Genomic DNA, 23182 nt, shown 5'->3' with positions numbered 1-23182 from the left:
GTATGTGGTTGCTGAACATGTTTGCTTGGCTTCTTTGCCAGCTATTTTATACCAGTTTGATAAAGGTAGGTTAACAGACGTGTGAGTCGTAACAGACGTGTGAGTCGATCTTACCTCCCGTCAGGGGGTCACAACTGCCCAAATGGCCGTTGCCGTTACAGCTGCATGGTTGGCAGCTGCCTCCGAATTTCTGGGGATTTCCAAAATATCCTGGTGCACACCTACACAGAATACAGAAAAAGAGGGGAGACACCCAAAGGGCTCATCATTTATTCCACCCAATGTCTCAACTTCTAGCTCCCTGTTTGGGATCTTGTAACCCTATGAGAGGAAGGGCTGACATAGATTGGCAAGAGGGAACGTGTCTCAGTACAGAGCCATTTATGACTCGAATGAGAATGGTGAGGAGGGGAAGGCAGGCAGAGATTGCTCCCTTGCTCCTTGACACCCCAGATGACAAGGTCCTCAATCATCCCGACAGCCAAATGGCAGATGAACAAAATGCATACAGGAGCCAGTGGTTGGACCAGTACCGAAATCAGGGGTGGGTGAATTTTACGCAAGAGTTGTGTTCCTGAAGATATCACACAAATACACACTGCTTAATTTATGGCTAATTTCCTCGAAGAAAAAACTTAAAGTAAAATTCATATAATTTCAATATTTTCATAAAGGGGGCTTTTATTAATATTTCCTATTGTACTATTTCAAGTCTGCATAATTCACATTTATTTGCACTAATTGCTGCAGTGATGTACATAAGGGGCTTAAACAACTGAGCAGTTACAACTGCCACCTTAGCCTGAGCCTTTACTATTCTAGATGATTTAGTGATGAGAACTCAGTTCCTTATTTATAAGGTAAAAGATCATATTTCCTTGATTGTGTGTTTTCTTCAAAAAATAACACAAATACATGTTAATGTTTCTGGAACTGGGATGTAAATTAAAATATTTCTGTTCATTAGCAAAATTCCACTCCCACTCTATCCCCCCTAAATTGTCATTAAATTGATGTGTGTGGTGTTTTATCATCAATGGAATTGATAGAATCAAGGAAATATGGCATTTGACTTTCTCAAATTTAAGCTTTTCATCAAAGAACTTTGAGGCAATTTAAATATGCTTTACCAATGGATAAACTGGTGATATAGTGCAAAGGACACAGATTTTTTGTTTTGTTTTGATGGGTTTTTTTTAACATCTTTATTGGAGTATAATTGTTAGTTTCTGCTGTAATAACAAAGTGAATGGGAGATCTTTTTTTTTTTAATTTATTTTGCCTGCACCGGGTCTTAGTTGCAGCACGCAGGGTGGCGGATTTCTTAGTTGTGGCTGGCATGTGGGATCTAGTTCCCCGACCAGGGATCGAACCTGGGCCCCCTGCACTGGGAGCGCAGAGTCTTACTGACTGGACCACCAGGGAAGTCAGGACACGGGTTTTGAATCAGGAAGATCTGGCTAGACCTCCGTCTCTACCACAGTCCATGTCATCTTGGGCTGTTATCTTAATCCCTCAAGCTTCCATTTCTTCATCTATTCCTCTTATGAAAATGTTAAGCTCCACGAAGATGTGAATTGTTTTGGGTGGGCCGTTTTGCTCACTGATACATCCCTAGCACCTGGGATAATGCCTGGACCCATATTAGGTGTCAGATATAAGTATATGCTGAATGAATGAATGAAAAATGGTACTAACAATGCCTATTTTGGTGGGTGGATATAAAAGATAATATAGTAAAGAATCTAGTACAATGCCTGCACATAGCAGACATTCAGTAAAAGGTAGCTACTGCTACTTTAAGACATGATAAAATATTCATATATATGTATGCATGTGTAATTGGTGTCATTTGGAATTCTACATTTTGGAAAATGGACAGGAAGCAGAAAACCCATGTATTCCCTAATTATCAAGAAGGTAACTAAGCTGAGGTGGGTTAGCCAAGTCTACTCAGCAGGTTGTCCTAATAACAGGGCTTTATTTGGGGTGACCAGCCCCATAGTCTGCCTAACAAGCCATGCTACGCAAAAGATCTCAGTTTAAAACACTTTTCCTTTAGATGTCTCACCTACATCTAAACTCTCTATGTAAAAGATACATATTTAAAAACTACCTTATTTAAAGTGACATAAATATTCAGGAAGTTTGATTCTGCTTCTTCCTTAATCTTGCAAAGCATTAGTTATCGATTATGAGAAATAACGGGTTCTTTCATTCTCATTTTATGGTAGTGCTAAACACAATGGACTAAACTAAAACTTCCTGATTTCATAGATGACATCGGTACAGCAAATAAAGAGCAGACAGCACGTCTGTCGTCTGCGGCTCTGAGTGGCCAAGGGAGAAATGGGTCCCAGAGCACGGGCTGAGGAGGGAAGCCTTTCCTGTTCCCTCCCCACCTCTGCCCAGCGAGCTCCTGCATATACGCTTACTTTTCACCTTACTCTGTGCTTGTATTTATCATTGCGTAGTCAACCACTAGTGCCAGATGATGCCTGGCAGCCTGGCACAGAGTGGATGCTCAATAAGTGTTAACAAATGAAAAACTGTGACATTAAAATGGCATTAAGCTGTGGAAAAGTTAAAAAAAACCACAAAAAAACAATAGCTTGCTTTCCTGAGACATCAAACTTAAAAAACCTAAGCTGAGAAAACTGTTAATTAAGAATTTCCCTTTTCAAATCAGTTGCCTGTCAAATGGATGTCTCCTCCAGCCTGGTGCCGTTTTCCACCTCACTGTTTGTGCAGAACCATAAGGAGGATTAAATTAGGAAGCCTCTCCCAGGTAGGAGTCGCATAGCTTTTAAATCACGAAGCCTGGAAGACCCTCCCAAGCTCATTCCCCACCCCACCTGTCCTTTCTGTCTCAGGGTAGCTGCCCCTTCCATCCCTCACCCTTCAGGGTTGGTTGATGCCCCTCCTGCTGCAGACTGACTCAGCCCAGTTATGTTCTCTCTCTATTTTAGCAGCTTATTTGTACATCTGTCCACCACTAGACTGGAAAACCCTTGAGGGCAGAATCTGTGGTCTGGTTGCTGATGTGTTTCTAATGCTTAGCACAGGGCCAGGCTTATACTAGGATCTCCATCCATTTTTCATCGAAGGAAAGAATGAATAAGTGTGGGCAATGTTCCTCCTGCAGAAATGATAAACAGAAGAACTTTGAATTGTTCCTTTTTACCATAGGATAGTGTCCAGACCCTCAGCTGATGCCCATAACAAGGCACTGCCTCCTTCTGCCCGTGGCAGCTACACTCTAGGCCCTTGGACTTTCTTGCATTACTTCCCTGACCTGAGCTGCCTTCCCCCTCCACCTCCCAGCTCCACTGGGTTCCAGTCATCCCTTTGACATACCTAAGTCCCACCTTGTCCATAAAATGTTTCAGATAACCCCAGTCTAGAGTAGCCCTCCCTTACTATGAAATCCAGTTGAATTAATTTTCTGTTTTTTTTTAAGTAAAATTCTTCTAAAGTTATCCAGAAAAATAATATGCCAGAATGGTCCAGGAAAAAATTTAAATAAGGGTTACGAGGGGAGACTTGCTTAACCAAATAGTCAAAGTCATTTGATAGTTTCAGAAATGATACAGAAGTGATAATGACACAAAAACCAAATAAAATGTACAAAACAAATCCAAGTTCGTATAGAAATTTCGTACACATTTACAGGACTTCCCTGGTGGCGCAGTGGTTAAGAACCCACCTGCCAATGCAGGGGACAGGGGTTCAAGCCCTTGTCCAGGAAAATCCCACATGCCATGGAGCAACTAAGCCTGTGCACCACAACTACTGAGCCTGCGCTCTACAGCCCATGAGCCACAACTGCTGAGCCCACGTGCCACAACTACTGAGCCACCTAGAGCCCATGCTCTGCAACAAGAGAAGCCACCGCAATGAGAAGCCCACGCACCGCAGCGAAGAGTAGCCCGCACTCACCACAGCTAGAAAAAGCCTGCGCTCAGCAACAAAGATTCAACACACCCAAAAAATAAATAAAAACTAAAATATAAAATAAAATCTGAAATCAAACCCCTAATTAAAAAAAAGAAATTTTGTACACATTTAGCTTTAGTGAATTCAACTAAAGGTACTTAGCCAAAGAGGGATGAGAGCATGAGTGTAAGGGAAAAACAGCCGAAGTGACTGTCCCCATCACTCAGTGAGCACACGTCCTGCAGTGAGCATGACATGAGAGATGTGAACCTGCTATTCGCTCAGCTGGTCTAGTTTCCCTGTGCCTCTCCTAGAGTGACTGTTTCACCCTACAGAGTGTGATTCTGGGTGTAACCAAATGACGTGTATTTCATGCAACATGGCCCCTGTATTACTGAGACATGGGACACTGGGATACTCAAGGTTATGCCAGCTCCGGTCAATTTTTGCCTGACATGTAGACCCTAAATCTATCTGCCCTGTGAGATGCAATACCACAAAAAAGTTGAGGTTCCAAATTTTCACCATCAAGATTTGAATGTAAGAAATAAAACCAGAAAAGTACTAAAACAAAATATGCATAAACATTTGCATATGCATAAACCTCTCTAAGCATGACACTAATGGCTGAAACCCTAAAGAATAAACGAGTAGGTACAAATATAATAGAACTTAACTATTGCAGATCTAGAATTGACAAAACCAAACCAAAAAATATACAAATGAAAAACAAAACAGAGAAGTATATTTGCAATATATAGTATGAAGCATTCGTTTCCTCTAAAAGATTTGTACAAATCAACAAAAAAATAAAAGAACATTCCACTAGAAAAAAATGGGTAAAAGACCTGGAAAGCAATTCAAAAAAAAGATTTATAAATGGTCAATAAGCACATGAAAAAATCAAATCTAATTATTACCAAAAAATGTAAAATAAAATGACATACAATGTTTCTCTACCAAACTGGCAATGTTTTTAAAAAGTGAACAGTCTTTGTATCTACTGGAGGCAGGCAGTTGCTCCTTTGCTGCTAGTAGGATGGTAAACAGATACAATCTTTCTGGAGGGCAATTTTGCAAAATGTATCGAAAGCCTGAAAAATGTCCCTATGCTTTGGCCCAAGGGATCGGTTCTATAATTACATCTCGAGTATTTATGTACACAAATATTTAGCTAACAGGATTCACTTTTAGTGCTGCTTTGAATGGAAAACAGTACAACTATTTCAAAGGCCAATAGTGGGGGATTATGGAACTTCTGGGGAACTTCCTGGTCCTGATGTGATGTTATCAATGAACACTTATTGATATGGAAATATACTACTAACATACTATTAGATGAGAAAACAAAACAGAAAGCAAAATAGGAATCTACCTTTTTCTTTTAAGAAAAATCTATGCATATAGAACTGATCTGTAAGAACATACAACAAGCACTGTAGGTGGGCAGGCGTGAGCATAGGGCAATTGCAGGGCTATGGTACATATTAGTTCTCTGCCTTATTAGTTCTTTGCTCACCTGTATTATATCATTTCTGTAATAATTATGTATTGATCTTATATTACAGTTATTTTAAATTTTAAAATGTTATCCATATGATTCATTTGTTATACTGTTACTTTTCCAGATATATGTGTGCTCTCTTCCCCTCTAGATGACAAGTACCTTCTATAGCCTTCACAATACTTGGCGGTGCCCTGGGCATAGTAGCTAATCATGAAACACTGTTCAGGAAAAACTAAAGCTTGGCTCTGTGGCCCTTTACGATCAAGTATGTACTTTCCATTTTGTAACATGTATTCTTTTGTTTCACAAACACCTATTATATGAATAGTACCACACTAGGCACTAGGGGTTCAGAAATGAGTGAGACACAGGCTGTCCTGCAAGTGTCCATAATGTCGCGTGGGCATTAAGAGGGGTGTGCGTGTAGAAATATCTAGGGCTGCTGATATGTGTGCATGTGTAGGAGACGCAGAGTTGTACGTTTGTGTACAGGCAAGTAAGGATGTGTATATGTGGGGATAGGAGTATGTAGGGATGAGTTTATATGGCGGTACGAGTATACAGATACATGTTGGGGGGGTATGTAGGGGTGCGCCCAGGAGTAGGGGTATGTAGGGGTATACATAGGTATGTAGACGGGTGTTTGCTGGAGCGTATAGGACTATGACATATTGGACCTCGTTCTCAAATGGCTGAAACAGGTACAAAGCAAGAAAGAGAAGGAAGTTAAAGATTTACTAAGTGAGCACACTTGTATTTTTCCCAAGAGACTTTTTTCCAGCCTCAATGAAACCAGCAGCCCCAGCCCTAGCTCTGAGCCTCAATCCAGCAGAGCCCCACTTACAGCCAGGGTGCCTGCAGCAGCCTGCCGGAAGAGCCCACCCCTACCTGCAAGACGGGGGAGGAGAGAAGGGGGCGGGGGAGGGGCGGCACCCACCTTTCGCATTGTGTTCCTGTGTATCCAGCTTTGCAGGAGCACTTCACGTTTCCCCCAGTAACAACACAGCCGGTGGCAAAACTTGAAGAACGACAGAGAAAAGCCCCAGTAAAAACATAAGCTGATGGACTTTACGCTCATTATTTTTTGCCACAAAGAACCTGACTTGCCTTAAGTGAAATTGGAAACCAAGTGTCTGGCTACCTTTTGTGTGAAGAAAATTTTGCCCATCAAGACTTGTAGAGATGATGATAAATGCCTTCAGCTGACATCAGGCAAATTGGCTGAATAAGGACTGAAGGCATTTACTTTGTTTCATTTTTTGGCTTGGAGAAATACATTCCTTCCCTTAAGACAGAATAAAGTAACACACTTTGGAAGAGATGATTAGACAGCATTTTTCCAGAACTAACAAGGAAGGAGTAAAACAAGTCTAGGCAGAAAAAAAAGAACAGAGTTCTGATTCTTTAAAGAAAAAATTTCTTCTCCTTGTTTATTCTAGTTCTTTTATATTGGGCACAATCTCTTCTGGGAAGAAACAGTGGTAGGTGGGCCAGGCCCTCAGAGGCGACTAAAGCACAGAGCATGCTCAATGCCCAGGTATTTCTGTGGGCACAGCTGTTGGTGATTTCCACACTTTTCCAATCAGGCTGTTGGAATTTCAATTCCCTTTTAGTTCTTAACTGGTGTATTTTGAGAAGCTTCTTTTAAAAAAAAATTAGGGCTTCCCTGGTGGCGCAGTGGTTGAGAGTCCGCCTGCCGAGGCAGGGGACACGGGTTCGTGCCCCGGTCCGGGAAGATCCCCCATGCCGCGGAGCGGCTGGGCCCGTGAGCCATGGCCGCTGAGCCTGCGCGTCCGGAGCCTGTGCTCCGCAACGGGAGAGGCCAGAACAGTGAGAGGCCCGCGTACCGCAAAAAAAACCAAACAAACAAAAAAAATTAAACGAAGAGACCATGAAAAAGTCTTGTTCCTTATGAAACGTCTGTGACTACTGAACATTCCACTGACATAAATCTGAGGGGAAATAACTCCATTTATCTTTGGCTGGTGAAAGAATTCTTATTTGGGGAGCTTCTCTTGGCCAATTAGATACGGTTACACCTCTAAAGGGACAGTTAGAAATTTGTCAGCAGTATTAATATCGCCAGAAGGAGAATTAGAAAAAATAGGGTTTTACTGATAAATCTTAGGAACTGAATGTTACTTAATTAAATTGCACAGATGCTAGAAGCTGACCTTGATGATAATATGCTTTGCAACTAAAGATGAACAGCTTTCCCCCCAAAATTTCACCCCGTGAAAATCTTGCTTCTTTTTATTCTCTCTAGCTTCTGTTCTAACAAGCCTGGGCAATTGTCAAGTGATAGATCCCTTTACAAATAAAGCCACAGGACTGGGCAGGTTTAACGAGTATCAGATACACAGAGAGCAAACCAGGATGCACATTGCAAATATGCATCTCCAGAAAAGCCACATTGGGCAGGTGACCTCTGATCACTTTGACTTGGCCCATTTCCCTGCTAACTCGGCTAATACCAAGCAGCTGTGTGGTCCATAACCGTCCCAGAGCCTGTGCACTATTGATACTTCATCAGCATCATTCTGATTTTCAAACCAAATCTTGCTTCCCTTAGTTACCTGTTATATTTTGTTTGGACCCACAGTGAACGTGTCATGATGAGCAAGACGATGACGAAGTGCCAAGGCCAAGCAGAACCTGGATTATCGTGAAAGGAAAATGGTGGCTTTCTACCCACAGAGTCTACTGGCCTTACTGGAGCCCGGATGACAATGCACATCACATCTCTCTGCAGCTCAGAACTCTCCTGTGGCTTCCATCACACTGAGGATAAAATCCATAAAATCCAAGTGCCTTACTCTAGCCTGCAAGGGACAGGATCTGAATCCTGGTTGCCCCGCCAACCTCACCTCCTGGCCGTCTCTCTCTCACTGCCATCCAGCCACTCTTGCTTTCTTACTGTCCACAAACCCATCATCACAGGAGCGTTCTCGTCTGTTTTGTTTTTTTTTTCTTCCTTGCCTTGGACCCTCATCATAATGCCACAGCTTACTCCATCTCATTGTTCATTGGTCCCTGTCCAACAACTCCAGAAAGCCCTCCTACCACCCTCTGTAAAGAATCTACTCACTACCCATAACATAACCCTTTTATCAATGGCATAACCTGTCTCTATCTGAAATTATACTTCAGAATGATTTGTGCGTGTATTTACTGAGTGTGATGATTACCCCCACCCCTCTCCCCATGCTCTCCAGGTAAAGCCTCATGAGGTCGGAGTCTTTGCCAGCCTTCTTTACAGCAGTTTCCCCAGCATCTAGAGAAGGGCAGCCTCGTGATGGGGCTGAATGAACAGCAAAAGAAAAGAGGAAAAGGCAAAACCCAGAAGCATACAACTTGGAAAGTCTGTTTTTGTCTTGGTTCTGGTTTGCATTTCTTGTTTATTCTTTTTTTTAATAGAACTGTTTTATTAAGATAGCATTCACATACCATAAAATTCACTCATCTCATATGTTCAATTCAATGGCTTTTAGTATGCTCACACAATTGTACAATCGTGACTGCAATTTTTGAGTGTTTTCATCACCCCTAAAAGAAACCTCATACCCTTCAATAGTCACTTCCCATTTCCCTCCCACCAGCCCCTCCCCAGTCCTAGGCACCCACCAAACTCCCTCCTGTCTCTAATAGATTATTTTCAAACTTCCACAGTACCTGTTTGAATGAGGACACGGGCAGACCCTACAGGATCCGTGGACAGCGTTCCCATAGTAACCCTCTTTGCAGCGCTCACAGTGTTCCCCGGCAGTGTTATGACGGCAGTTCTTGGGACAGATAAAGAGTAAAATTAATAACAGCCTATTACCTTTACTGCTATTGAGATCATTGTCTTAATTACTCACACAATTGTAGCTCAAATCTGCTGACACTACAGAGTGCTATTGGTTTTGCTAACCACATGCTTTTCCTATCTAGCCAATGATTGTTGGTGCTAAAAAAAAGGAAGCGCCCTTCTGTTAGCTATTTGGTGTCACCATCGGGAGGCAGGATGAAATGAAGTGAGACCAGCTGGGTTCAAATCCCACGCTAACATTTAGTAGCTGTGGGATCTTGGGCAAGTCCCTTTACCTCTCTGGGCCTCAAGTGTTTTTTTAATAAATCAATATTACTGGTGGGGGCTTCCCTGGTGGCGCAGTGGTTGAGAGTCCGCCTGCCGATGCAGCGGACACGGGTTCGTGCCCCGGCCCGGGAAGATCCCACATGTCGTGGAGCGGCTGGGCCCGTGAGCCATGGCCTCTGAGCCTGCGCGTCCGGAGCCTGTGCTCCGCAACGGGAGAGGCCACAACAGTGAGGGGCCCGCGTACCGCAAAAAAAAAAAAAAAAAAAAAATTACTGGTGTGTGATTTACATACAATTCTAATTTTCTTAAAATGTACAGTTAAAATAATACCCACTTTCCAAGGTTGTTGGGAGGACTTGGGGGACCACAGAGGAGTCTCTCAGGGGCACCGGATGAGGGGGCTGCCAGCTTCACTTCGCTCGGCTGCCCTGACTCTCTCAGAAACATCTGTTCTTTTGAACTAAGTGTTTACCTTTCCACATTAGTTTCCTCTCTTTTATAACTCCAAATGACAATTTTAAAGAAGAACTTCCTGAAGAGAGCTATTTTCATCCTGTCTCTACTTAGTTCTGAGCTGAAAACACTGAGGAAACAAGAACGTGGAGAAACAAGAATTGCAGTGAGGCCACCTGTATCCTACGAAAAATCCCTCTGAACTCTGGTCCTTTATGGGGGCACAGGGAGAGGAGTGAAGAAAGGGGTTAGAACAGGAGTTGCTTGATAAAGTCCCATAAGAATGTCGGAAATGCCCCTCAACCTCAGGGGAAAGTATCTGCCCCGGAATCTGTCTTCATCAGTCCTGCAAATTTGAGGCATTTGCCTATCAGGTTTCCTTGTTTTACTGTGAATAAGTAAATGAGTGAATGAATGAATGAATCCATATCCACCCCCACAGCACGTGCTCTCCGAACTCCACGGGACACCAAACATCTACTGGGCACGAACTAGATGCCCAACTATGGTAGGTACCAGGGATGCAAAGATGGATCAGTACCCTGACTCAGGGGTAGACAGAAGCCTGTGAATAGACATCTTCAATATAATGTGGGAAAGATGATGGCAAACGTGTGGCAGCATGTCATAAGGGCAGGAGGAACCTCAGGGGAGGTGATGATGCCTGCGTGGGGGACAGAAGGAGAGGACTGAGCTGGGTGGAGAAGTGTGGAAGGGCATTCTGGGCACACGGATCAGTGTGCACAGAACCTCAGTCTTGCAGGAGCACAGCGGCGTGCGTGGGCAATGCGAAGCAGTTGGTATTCCCCAGGGTGAAGTGCAAGGGGGCGGGATGCGGCTGGAGAGGCAGCAGCAGATCAAGGGGGCCCTGAGGCTGCCCGAGGAGTGTGGACATCTGGCTGTGAGCCTCAGGGGAGCCCCAAGGCAGCTGTGAGTTTCAGATAAATCATCCTGGGGGCAGGGGGAGACAGGCTCTAGCAACAGGGAATAAAAAGGAGGAAAACTGAAGAGAGAGGATGAGAAGAGAAAGGGGAAGGGACTGGGAACGGAGGGGAAGATGAGGGGTGACTGGGCACAGAGGGCAGGGGAAGTGGGGAGAAAGCAGGCCAGGAGAAGAGGGAGAGGCAGGGCCTTGGCGGAGAGAAGGGAGCCCGTCATCAGAGCTCCCTCCAGCCCACCGCACCCACGGGATGCATCACTACCTCCAGCTCCCTCCCCACTGGACACACACTGCTGCACTGGCCAGGGATTGGGCTGGTTTCTTTGCACACGTCAAAGCTCATTCTTGAAACGACAGGGAGATGTGCACATGTGTGAAGGTCCCAGATTTTAAAATTGACTCTGGACCTCGAGAGGCAGAGGCCAATCTGCAGATCGTCCCATCTGCTAGTGGAAGGTGCTTGGTTTCCTCGTTTCTGTTCTTTGAGGATAAGGGCTGCATCCTCAGCTCCCACACGATGGCCATGACGGAGAGCAGGGCCAGCACTCACTGCCTGCCATTGAGCGGCACCTGTGTGCCTGTACACGTGTGTGTACGTGTGTGCAGGTGCATACGTGCATGTGTGCACACAGGTACATCCCCCCACGAGACAGCAAGCCTCCTGAGACCAGGGATTATGTCCGATGGTTTTAACCCCCAGCACTTTGCTCAGTCCTTCCCACAAGAGCAAATACTCAGGAAGCGTTCCCTGAATGAATTGTTTCTAGAGGCTACATGGCCATTAGGGACAAGTGTAGACGGAGCTACAAAGAAAAGTGGGAAAGAAAATCTTGTTGTTTGATGAAAACATGAATTACGACTCTCACGAGTGATCTTTTCACCAGTGGCTGAACCACAGAGAAAACTCCCTTTTTTCTTTGGCAGTTTTTATAAAGTGGACTCGACATCTAGCAACAGTTTAATGACAAGATAAGTATTTTTCATGAAATTGTCTACCTGTGATACACACACCATACAGTATGAAACACAAACTATTATTTGAGATACCTAAGAGCTGGAAGACAACATTACCCAACGTCTTTTATTCCTTTTGAACTTATAAGGTTAAAATCCTACAGAATATTCCATCAGGCTCTTTACAACAATTTCCTGTCCTGGCCTGTCCCGTCTTGCAGAGGAAGCAGCTCCCCGGGACATGCCGAACGCGCATAAAATAGCCTAGGAACTCAAAGAGCTGAAACACACTCTAGTTGCCTTACACAATGCAGAGGAAACCTGCGTCAGGAGAATGTATTTCCAAACAGCACAACGGAAGCGGGGGCTCTCGTTTCCTGGGGGCACTGGTGAGCTCTCCTTTCCTTGGAACTGTCTGTCCTCCCTCTAATCGGGGAGGCCCCGGCTACCAGGGAGAGGACCTCTGAGGACAGGGAGGAAGCCAGCAGAATAAAACCTCTTCTGCGTCAGGATGCATGAGAAAGATCTCCTGAGAATCTAATTTTCTGGGCGAGAGTTTTCTAACATATTCCAAAACAGGATAGCTTTCCGGCGGCAAAGTCGTAAACCGCTGGGACTCCCCTCGCCTGTCTTCCCCCATAAACCCACTGCCTTGGCAGCCGTGGCGGTGAGCGTGTGCCCTCCGCCCTTCTTAGCATCTCCTCCTCCTGTCATCGCTTTCTGGAGCTACCTGACAGCAATGAGGTCTCCTCTCGCGACCTCCTGTCACCCCAACAAAACTGGGGTCCAAAGTAGTAGCTCTGGCTTATTATACCCTGGCAAGGGTTAAGCCCCAGGATCTACCCACTACTATCATCTAATGAGAGATTTAGAATCTAAGGTATAATTTAATTGCTCAGACAGGTGTTCTCTGATGGCACACGTTAAAATGGAGGGAAAAGTGAGTGGGAAACAATTCAGCTTGGTTACCTGGAGACCCCTGGGTTCACACGGCAACCTTTATCTAGGGTTTGGTAGGAGATGCGACATTTGATATCTCAGGGCCTAGCAGAGGGGGATGGGGAGACAGATTGTCTGCTGGTAGCATCAGAGCATCAATTTACTCACCATGCATATTCCCGAGCCATCCTGGCAGCGATTTGAATGTCCGTTGCAATTGCAGGGAACACACCGTCCGGTATATAAGCCTTTGTTATCCCGATAGTATCCCGCGCTACAACCCTATTTTTCAAACAGAGCATTTAGTCGATACAGAGAAAGAAATTATCATCCAAAGCAGGTGACCATTATGACTGTCAAGGATTCCCCTTTCTATCTTCGCTCCTTTAGTTGGTATGTGGATTTCTACTTTCAAATGTGAGCCAGGTCCACTTGCTATTTTGGTCAGCTTCTCTTGTTTTCACACCATGGTAGGTGTGTGTGTTGGTGCCCGCGTTGGAGACGTGTGGTGGGGAAATCAGAGCAGGGGGAAGGGTAGGGGGGGAGTATGGAAGTAGGATGCCTCTCTCCTCCCACCAGTGGTTTTGACGGCCAGTGGAGGGGTGGAGTGCTGAAAAAGCAGAGGATCAGGACCTCAGTCCTTCGCGGGGAGGACCTCTGAGCAAATCCCTTCAAGTTCAAGTTCTCTTTGGGTAGCCAGTCCCTCTCCAAGTGTGGGTTTGGGCTGGTGGGGAGCAGTATGGGAGGAAGAGGAAAGACGGGGTTTTCACTGGGATCTATACAACAATGGCAGAACTGGTGGGACCCTTTCACTGCCACTCACTGGTCTATGGGCTACAGGGAACCCCAGGGAAAACAACCAGCTTGCATCCTAGTACAGAACTTGGCAGGGTTGTTTGGTTCCGATTGAACACCAAGACCCAGCCTGAGGAAATCTCCGGAGTGTGGTCTCCTCTTGTTCAATACTGCTTCGATTAATTCTGTCTCCACTAATTGTCTCTTTCCAGTGTAACACACGTGATTATTTTTCACGTGGATGAAAAGAATTACGGTTTTCTTTTGATGAATGGATATTTTTTAAAAAAGATTCTAGTGAAGAATGTCCCCAAAAGAAGAAAAGCAAGTATCATGGTACCAGCCATTAAAAATTATTTAGATTTCTGTCTTTAAAGAGAATGATAAGCATTTTCTTTATTTTGCCAGAGCCAATCAGTGCACTGATTAAAGTCAGGTGTTATCCCTAGTTTCTTTCAGTGATCGCCTATACAGCTTTTCTTCTAAAGCATCAGGAAAAATTAATACTTCAACATAAAAGATCATCTTTTATCTAATCTCTTTAAACAGCACGTACGTCTATGAGACTCTGAGGTTACAGTCAAGGGAAATCTGCTCTCATTCATCCATGGCCTTAAAGGTCTCTAGCTGGCCAGGTTGGGGAGAGGAAGAAGCCAATGTGTTGGGGGAGAAGGAAGCTCACATCTTCCCTAGAGTGGAATATTCCAGTTTTGGCTAGAAGCTCCTTCTAAAAATGACACAATGATGCCAAATCGTACACAATAACAATACTATAATTTACAATATAATTTTCCCTTCAGCTATTAAGAACCACGTTTAGGCAAAAGAATGCATTGCAGAAACTTAGACTACTTTGTGTGTTCTATGAATAGGCTTGTCTAAAGAAGAATCCAAATATGAAAGGAATGTTCTTGAGCTGAAAGCACGACTGAGAGGTACATTTGAATGAAATTCAGCCAGTGGTGGTGTGATCGTATCTGCAATCTCTACTAACAAGGGACAAGTGCCTTATAATTATCACCATATATCACATTACATGCTTATAAAATAATCCAATTTGGTAAAGAACAAATTATCCAAATAAATAAATACATCTGGTTTGATTATGACAACATGTCCAGTAAAAGCCTTAATTAAATATGCTTTGGGGGGTAGGATGGTCTATGCTGGTTAAAGTGAATCACCCATCTTCATGTGCTCTTGATTAGAAACAGAAAAGTACTCTGCAAGAGTTACGTATCATGTGACTCTCAGAACATTTGTCAGTTACTGAAATATAATCATTTTCTCACCTCTATAAGGCAAACTCCAGATTTTACATAAAATGCCGTTCAACTAAGTAGATTGTACTGAAGACTTATTCTAAGTGAAAATGAATGTATCCTAATATATTATTTCAGTAAAGAGGCTTTGCAACTAATCATTTTAAGCGATAATTTTTCAGGATAACTTTTCCAATAAACTTTTGTAGTACAAATGATAAAATTCTGTCTCTATCAAGTTTCCAGGGCTACTTCAGCAGCCATTGAATCTATTTCTCTGTGAATATACATGTACCATCCAGGAAGTTTAAAGACAGTGAAAGCAGAATTTGTGAGTGTTTAATGTCTGGCAAATTGAAGCACATCTGTTAGGTATTATAGAAAATTGATCTCATCACTTTCTTAAAAAGGGATTTCACTGATTCTCATGGTTAACTTTGTGGGTAATTTCTCTCCCAAGCAGAATTCGGAAGCCTATAGGCAACAGACGCTTTTGTCCTGAGGCTTGGGTTACTCTCAAAAGGGCACAAAGTTTCCTAGATATTAACATCCCACAGGCATTCAAACTCTAGCTGTCTCAGCACTTCCAGGTGGGCTGATGTTTATAGGATTTGTGGTTAACAGCTCAGGAGAGCAATCTGTCAGGCACCATCATAAACGCTGCCTGTCAACGGGATGGGGGGCCATCAGTCCTTCCTCTAGCCCACCCACTCCTCACTCATCACCCTAACTTAAAATCTCACGGAGCTGGGAACCCTTCCCCACCCCAACCCAAAATGTAAAAGGGACGTTACCTGGCTGGGTTTAAACTCCACATAACTTGCTTGCTGTTGGCTTTGACCGGGCAGCTGAGGAAGCACTACCCTTTGCTGCTGTGAACTGTATCCCAGACACTGCCCCAGGGCCACCCCAAAGATCCACAGCCATCCCGCGCTCCGGGGGGACCCCCTCACCGCCGGGGGCATCCTGGTCTCTGGGTGTCCTGCTGGCTGCACGCAGACCTCTGCCTCTTCCTCTTATACCTGCCCTTCCTGCTCAGTGCCCGGGCCCGGCTGACTCAGGTAAGGCAGGCTGTCTGCGGCAGGAGGCCCCACCTGTAAACTTCACCCATGAGTCAGCCTGTGAGAGAGCGCACATAACAGTCCCGTGGGGGAGCGCGCCGCTCTGTAATTCCTGCCAGGTGGGGCAGGCGTCACCTTCCACCCACCTCACCCCCCAGACAGCACAGGCCGCAGTAAATCACAGGCTGAGTCAGACGCCGAGGACACGCCCTGGCCGGAGGGTGGTAATCCAGAGGCCCCTCTCTCTCCCTTGGGCTCTGAATTTCTTTAAATCGGGCTAGAAAAAAGGGAGAAGGCAGGGGGAAGAAGAATGGGAGCACCTGGGGACTAAAAGTTACATGGCAGGAGTCCTGAGAAAACCACGGTGGCTCTATTATATTTTAACCTGCAAACTATAATTTTAACCTGCAAATATATTGTATATGCAGGTTAAAAAAGAAACTGATGTGCAGATCACCTTGGGGTTTTCTGCAATCCAGGGGTCAGGATGGAAAGTGAAGGATGTCGCTAAATCCACATCCGAGGCATGCCTGGAATTCTCAGAATGACAATGCTTGCTATTTCCTGTTAATTGCACTAACCGCAGCGGATTTTTTTCCCTCTCTTCAGGAAGAGAACATCATTTGCAGTTTGAGACATGAAATGGTTTCATTCTGCGGCACCTTTTAATCACTTGAGGACAGTCAGGTTGACTGGGCCTCAAATGAGGATCTGCTGTGAGCTGGAAACTTGGACTGCAATTTCCTTTGAATAATCAGCATATTCACTGGGCTGTAACTGTTGGGGTGGGTGGGGGAGGGAGGCTCTGGATTAGAGAAAGGCTTGAGAACCCTGGGTCAGCTACTGGGAAAGCAGTGGCCCACATACTGGGATGCCCATGGGCGGGGTCCTTCCTGCTTCCCAGAAAGTCCAGATTTCTGCAACCCCCAGGATCCACCGAGCTTCTGTGGCTTTCCGATGGATTTTGAGACACTTGTGATTTCTTTTTCATATTTAATACCTGCAAGTGGTCCAGGTAAGATAGAAGCTAGAGCCCAGCAGAAATTTGATGGTCAGAGAGCCCCAAATCGTCCAGCAGCGCTGGACAGCAAACAGGAACAGCAGCCACAGGAGACCCTGGGGGGATTTTACGGTTTAGGAGCGTTTCCTACCTGACATGAGTCACCTGTGTAGTCAGAGGGGCAGGCACACATCTCTACATTCTGTGCTTGACGTCCGCTTCCTGTTTCCGAGGCCTCCTCCAGCCCCACCCCGCTCAGGGTGAGCCGCTGTGTCTCGGTGAAGTAGAGGCCCCGGAGATGCACACCTTGCAGTCTAGACAGCACCATCATCAACTCTTCCCGAGTCACGGGGGCACCGCTGCTGGCGTGTCTGAAGTTTCCCTACATGTGAAAGCAGAGAGGCAAGGTCTCCCTGTGGTAAGCTCACTCCCAGGGCCTTCAGAGCCAGCCAGCCAGAAGGAATCCAATAAAGCCATTTAAAATGCATCAGGGAAAAAAATAAATAAAATGCATCAGGAAAAATACTAAAATAAGATAGGTAAGTAGACACAGTGGATTTATATTCAGAAATCACATGTCCTGGGTTATTTCCAAGAAGGGAGAAGGCCACGAGGAAGGGGGAAAAAATGAAGGCAGGAAATAAGGAGCAATAAAGTGAGATCAGATTTCCCAGTGTTAGGCTTATTGTAAAAGGCACTTTTTTTTTTTTTTTTTTGCGGTACGCGGGCCTCTCACTGTTGTGGCCCCTCCCGCTGCGGAGCACAGGCCCCGGACGCGCAGGCTCAGCGGCCATGGCTCACGGGCCCAGCCGCTCCGCGGCATGTGGGATCTTCCCAGACCAGGGCACGAGCCCGTGTCCCCTGCATCGGCAGGCGGACTCTCAACCACTGCGCCACCAGAGACGCCCTAAAATGCACTTTTATTTGTGCAAGCAGTGAGAGTGAGAAAGATACAGGAGAGAGACATGGAAACTGAATAAGTCACACAGCTCAGATCATTCATTAAATGTTCATAATTGTGACAGTACAATCTTTTCTTGCACATACACATGCATATTATTTTATTTTTATGATGGTAAATAACATGTAACATAAAATTTACCATCTTAACCATTTTTAACAGTAGGGTACAAGAGTGTTAATTATATTTACATCATTGTGCAACAGATCTTTAGAAGTTTATCATCCCGCAAAACTGAAACTCTGCACCTATTAAGCAATAACTCCCGTTTCCTCCTCCCGCAGCCCCTGGCAACCACCATTCTCTTTTCTGTTTCTATGAATCTGAGTACTTTTTTTTTTTTTTTTGCGGTACGCGGGCCTCTCACTGTTGTGGCCTTTCCCGTTGCGGGGCAACAGGCTCCGGATGCGCAGGCTCAGTGGCCATGGCTCACGGGCACAGCCGCTCCGCGGCACGTGGGATCTTCCCGAACCGGGGCACGAACCCGTGTTCCCTGCATTGGCAGGCGGACTCTCAACCACTGTGCCACCAGGGAAGCCCCTGAGTACTTTTTTTTAAAATATAAATTTATTTATTTTTATTTTTGGCTGTGTTGGGTCTTCGTTGCTGCGCGCGGGCTTTCTCTAGTTGCGGCGAGCGGGGGCTACTCTTCGTTCCGTTGCACAGGCCTCTCATTGGGTGGCTTCTCTTGTTGCAGAGCATGGGCTCTAGGCGTGCGGGCTTCAGTAGTTGTGGCTCACGGGCTCTAGAGCGCGGGCTCAGTAGTTGTGGCGCATGGGCTTAGTTGCTCTGCGGCATGTGGGATCTTCCCAGACCAGGGCTTTAACCCGTGTCCCCTGCATTGGCAGGCGGATTCTTAACCACCGTGCCACAAGGGAAGCCCTGAATCTGAGTACTTTAAATACCTCATACAAGTGGAATCGCACAGTATTTGTCTTTTTGTGACTTGCTAATTTCAGTTAGTGTACTGTCCTGAAGTTTCATTCATGTTCTAGCATGTGACAAGACTTTCTTCTTTTTGAAGGCTGGATTATATTCCAGTGTATGTACATGCCACATTTTCTTCATCCATTCACCTGTCAATAGACATTTCAGTTGCTTCTACCTTTTGGCTATCGCGAATAGTGCTGCAGTGAACATGGGTGTGCAAATATCTTCAAAATCCTCTTTTCAGTTCTTTGGAACATAGAGTTGACCCTTGAATAATGCAGGCGCCAACCTTATGAGCAGTCAAAATTCTGCATATAACTTCACAGTTGGCTCTCCACACCTGTGGTTACAAATTCGCAAATTCAACCAACTGCAGATCATGGAGTAGTGTGCATTTACTGGAAAAAGATTCAGCCATTTTTCTTGAATAAATGCTTTTCAGATTCCACAAGCCTTTGGTTAACTGTCAGAGTTCTAAAATAGTTGATTTTGACCATTTCTGCCACATTGCTTTTATGGAGGAAAAACAGGTTCTTCACCATTTTTGCTGGCATCACCTCTCTCATATAAAAAGAATCACATAATAGATGGGCTTTTGTGTCTTGTTTCTTTCCTTCAGTATAATGTTTTTGAGGTTCATCCACAGTGTGGAAAGTATCCATACTTTGTTCCATTTATTGCCAAATAGTATTCCATTGTATGGGTGGACCAGTACAGAAATGTTACAATGTGTCTGGGAGTTCAAGGTACTTGAAAAAGTATCACCTTGAGGATATATTTACTAATCCTCACTGGACGTATTTAATAATATAATTGGAACACTCTAAAGGAATAATTGTAACCATGTAGGTTTAATACAATGCTTTATAATTTGATGAGCTTTTTCCTTCATTTAGCTATATTATTCTTACTTCTTCTGGTGTTAGATGTTTTTGTGACTTTTCTTTTTATTCACCCCAAGCATTTGTTGGACAGTCACCAGGTCCCAGGCACTGAGGGAGGCCTGAGGATGACGGGGAGCTACATGGTAGCATTTACAGACTCACAGAGTTTACAAAACAAGGATACTTAGGTGTAAAACAGGAGAGACAGTGGTAAGTCCCATAAAGATGGTGCAACAAAGCCCTGTGAGGATGGAGCCCTGTATATTTTACATAATTTATATTTTTAATTTAGATATCTAAATTACATTTATATAAATATAGTTAATATTTTAAATTCATAAAATAAGTCAGAAAAACAACTCTCTGAAAGAACTAAATCGTGGGACAAAAAGGCTCATCAAGAAGAATTTCATGTTTGCTTTTCCATTACCTCTACCACCTGCACTCGCCCATGATGCAGCCGGTCTGGCCGGGGGTCATTCGGCCCCTCATAGATGACGGACATGTGCTGACCCTGTTTAAAGAAACACATGAATGTGTTAGTGGCTTGGTTGGGATATTTTGAGGTTTATGACTGATCTAGGAACAAACGTCTATGGATCTGCATTACATGAGATGCCTGATTCTAAAAGAGTAGCTGCAAAATGAACTGACTGGCAAAAGGAGCAGTAACGTGGGAATGGAATAATAAGCCCTAACACGGTTCATTTTCACAAATAGGAAACGAGGAAAATTCTCTTGACTGAAAGTGGCTTAAAAAGATGGAAACAGTTTTTTTTTAAAAAATGATGCTTTGTAGTCAATGCATGAGGTGCTGGTTTCCTTACTGCCTACAGGACCGCATGGGTAGCGAGAAAGTGCTTTGCGGGGTGGGTTAGTGGGGAGGGCGGGGAGGGTAGAAGGTTGGCGAGGCTGCCTGTGCAGCCTGCATAGATAGGGAGCAGCAGAGCTGGCATATGGGGGAGGAATTAGCCCTGCAGCCCATACCCTGCAGGACCCAGCCCTGCTCACTTAGCCTCCGCACGCCCGTCCCCATTACGGTGGCTCTCGAGGGTCCAATGGGAGGGTCAGCACCCACAAGCAGCACGCTCACCCCACACCCACACACACAAGTACAGCTTTTCTGTTGTAGCACCAAACCCCAAAGGGTTTCATTCATTAGAGCCAGTTTTCAGAAAGAAAAGCATTATCTGCGATCACTAATTGAAAACCTTAATCTAAGAAACGTGCCCATAGGCTTTTAACTTCAGTGGTTTGGAGCAAAGCAGCGGAGTAAATGTTTCATGAGCCTAAATTACTTTCCATGTTTGAAGATAAATTAAGAAGAAATTTTGGTCATTACTTCTCCATGAATTCCAACAGTCTGCATTAAAATATAGGCATACTAATGGCCTGAATTTGAGATGCTCTGCAAAAATAATGAAGCTGAAATACAACATGTCATAACAGTATTCTTACCATGGAACTATTTTTCCGTAGACTATAACTCTGAAATCTTGAGTGCTTCCTTTTCAAGTTGTTTTGCAAAGGTTCCTTTGAGAACCTTTTAAAACAACAGTTCAATACACTTGGGTGCCAGTAGAAACAAAACACAACACAGCCACGCCTGAACACAAAAAGCTACCAGAATGCGAGGCCCTCATCTGGGATGAGGCATGTGGGATTTTCCAGTCCCCTCTGATACCGTGAATGACACAAGAAAACCCTTCAGGAAGCTGGAATTGCAGCGCATTAATTATAGCACAAGTTCAGGCTACAGCACCTCACCCCATGTGCGAGGTTCTGTACGTTGTAGGGGATTCAATGCAGGATGCGATATCACCCCTTACCTCAAGATTTTCCAGACTGCAGTTCTGGACTGTGTGCCCGGCACATAGCATGCGGGTGTCACTTCTCTTCTCAGAAAACCGAAGGGGCTCCCCACCGTCTACCTCAGGCCAAATTCCTCATCATGGCATTAAACACCCCCCTTCCTACACTTCCGGGCTTGTTTTCAATGGCCCAGCACGTGCTGATAACACAGCCAACGTGGACTGCTCACCCCTGGGGCGCTGCTCCTCTGCCTAGGTTCAGCTTACTCTCTGCCAGGGAAGGGGAAGGGTGTTTCTCCTCTCACGCTCATTCTTAAAGGCGTGGCTCAAAACTAACCTTTTCCATGAAGTCTTCTGAGGGCACCGACTACATAAGCCCCCACTTGGACTCCAGCTCCCACAGAGTCTTGTCTGGACTCAAAGGCTTACTGTTCAGTGGACTGCAGGTCTTTGGTCATTTCTCTCATCTCCCCTCCTGGTTACACTTTATTTTTTTTTTGGTACGCGGGCCTCTCACTGTTGTGGCCTCTCCCGTTGCGGAGCACAGGCTCTGGACGCGCAGGCTCAGCGGCCATGGCTCACGGGCCCAGCCGCTCCGCGGCACGTGGGATCCTCCCGGACCGGGGCACGAACCCGTGTCCCCTGCATCAGCAGGCAGACTCTCAACCACTGCACCACCAGGAAAGCCCCTGGTTACACTTTTTTTTGAGGACAGGGATTACCTGTCCTTTACAAGCCCAGCAATGTGACTTTGCAAACAGGGAGGTCTCAAAAATGTCAGACAAAATTGAATGATAGAAACATAAAACAAGTTTATGATGAGGCAGTGATTGTGAGACGCCAAGTGAGAGATGGTTAAGTTCTTTGCAAGGGAAGAAAAGAGAAACCATTTGGGGCTGGGATGGTCAGGGACCAAGGACCCTGAGGAGGTGCTACATGCTCTAAACTTCCCTTTGAGTTTCTACAAAATATTGGAAATGACTTAATCCAAACTTTCTGTAGGCCACTTATCAAGATGTCCTAAAATTGGATTGGCACCAATTGCAACCGCCACTTTCTGCTACTTGGGTCGTGTTCTGACACCTACGGTGAGCTGCACATCTGGCTTCTTTTCCAGAAGAACCATGTCACCAGGCAGTCCGAAGGACTTCATTTGGTAGGTGAGGTAGCCACCATATGAGGAAACCTGAAATTGAAATAGTAGGATTAATAGCACAAGCATTAAAAGAGAACATGGCAACATTAACTCATCTACGAAGTACACTGGCACATAGATCTGGAAAGATACACAATCAGCCTGTTAACAGTGGTCATTTCTACTGAGTGGAATTGAAGATGGCATTTTAACTTTCTACTTTCTGCCATTTTATATCAATTAAAATGTTTAACGTGAACATGATTGAGTTTTACAAGCAAGAAGATACTTCTGTTAAAAAGAAAAATAGTCACGCAGAAACAAATAAGATCCTTTTATTCTAGATGATGACTAAACCAAAATGTCTATTTAATCCACGGCTATTCTAAGAAATCTAGGCCATTGCTTTCCTATTTAATGGAGAGACTTGGTTAACATCTATCAGTTACAAAATGAACCTCTAAAAATAAATTGTCAAAAAAAAAAAACTTCCCGGGCTTCCCTGGTGGCGCAGTGGTTGAGAGTACGCCTGCCGA

General features: G+C 44.8%; 1 protein-coding gene across 1 annotated transcript in view; it reads right to left on the bottom strand.

Moving 5' to 3' along the window:
• The window catches only part of LAMA3 (laminin subunit alpha 3), a 225570-nt gene that overhangs the window by 61146 nt on the left and 141242 nt on the right, over positions 1-23182 (bottom strand). Inside the window, exons 36-42 of the mRNA XM_027127533.1 lie at positions 22599-22697; positions 20131-20214; positions 17077-17307; positions 12976-13089; positions 9116-9225; positions 6381-6461; positions 115-221 (exon numbers count right to left, since the gene is read on the bottom strand). Of these exons, the coding sequence (XP_026983334.1) occupies positions 115-221; positions 6381-6461; positions 9116-9225; positions 12976-13089; positions 17077-17307; positions 20131-20214; positions 22599-22697 (826 nt within the window). The remainder of the gene's footprint in view (positions 1-114; positions 222-6380; positions 6462-9115; positions 9226-12975; positions 13090-17076; positions 17308-20130; positions 20215-22598; positions 22698-23182) is intronic.

Source organism: Aethalodelphis obliquidens, unplaced genomic scaffold (assembly GCF_003676395.1).
Source record: "Aethalodelphis obliquidens isolate GAN/ISIS:26980383/991018 unplaced genomic scaffold, ASM367639v1 scaffold32, whole genome shotgun sequence".
Taxonomy (NCBI): Eukaryota; Metazoa; Chordata; class Mammalia; order Artiodactyla; family Delphinidae; genus Aethalodelphis; species Aethalodelphis obliquidens.
The sequence above is the reverse complement of the archived record's forward strand: the minus strand, read 5'-3'. Positions and strand labels throughout refer to the sequence as shown.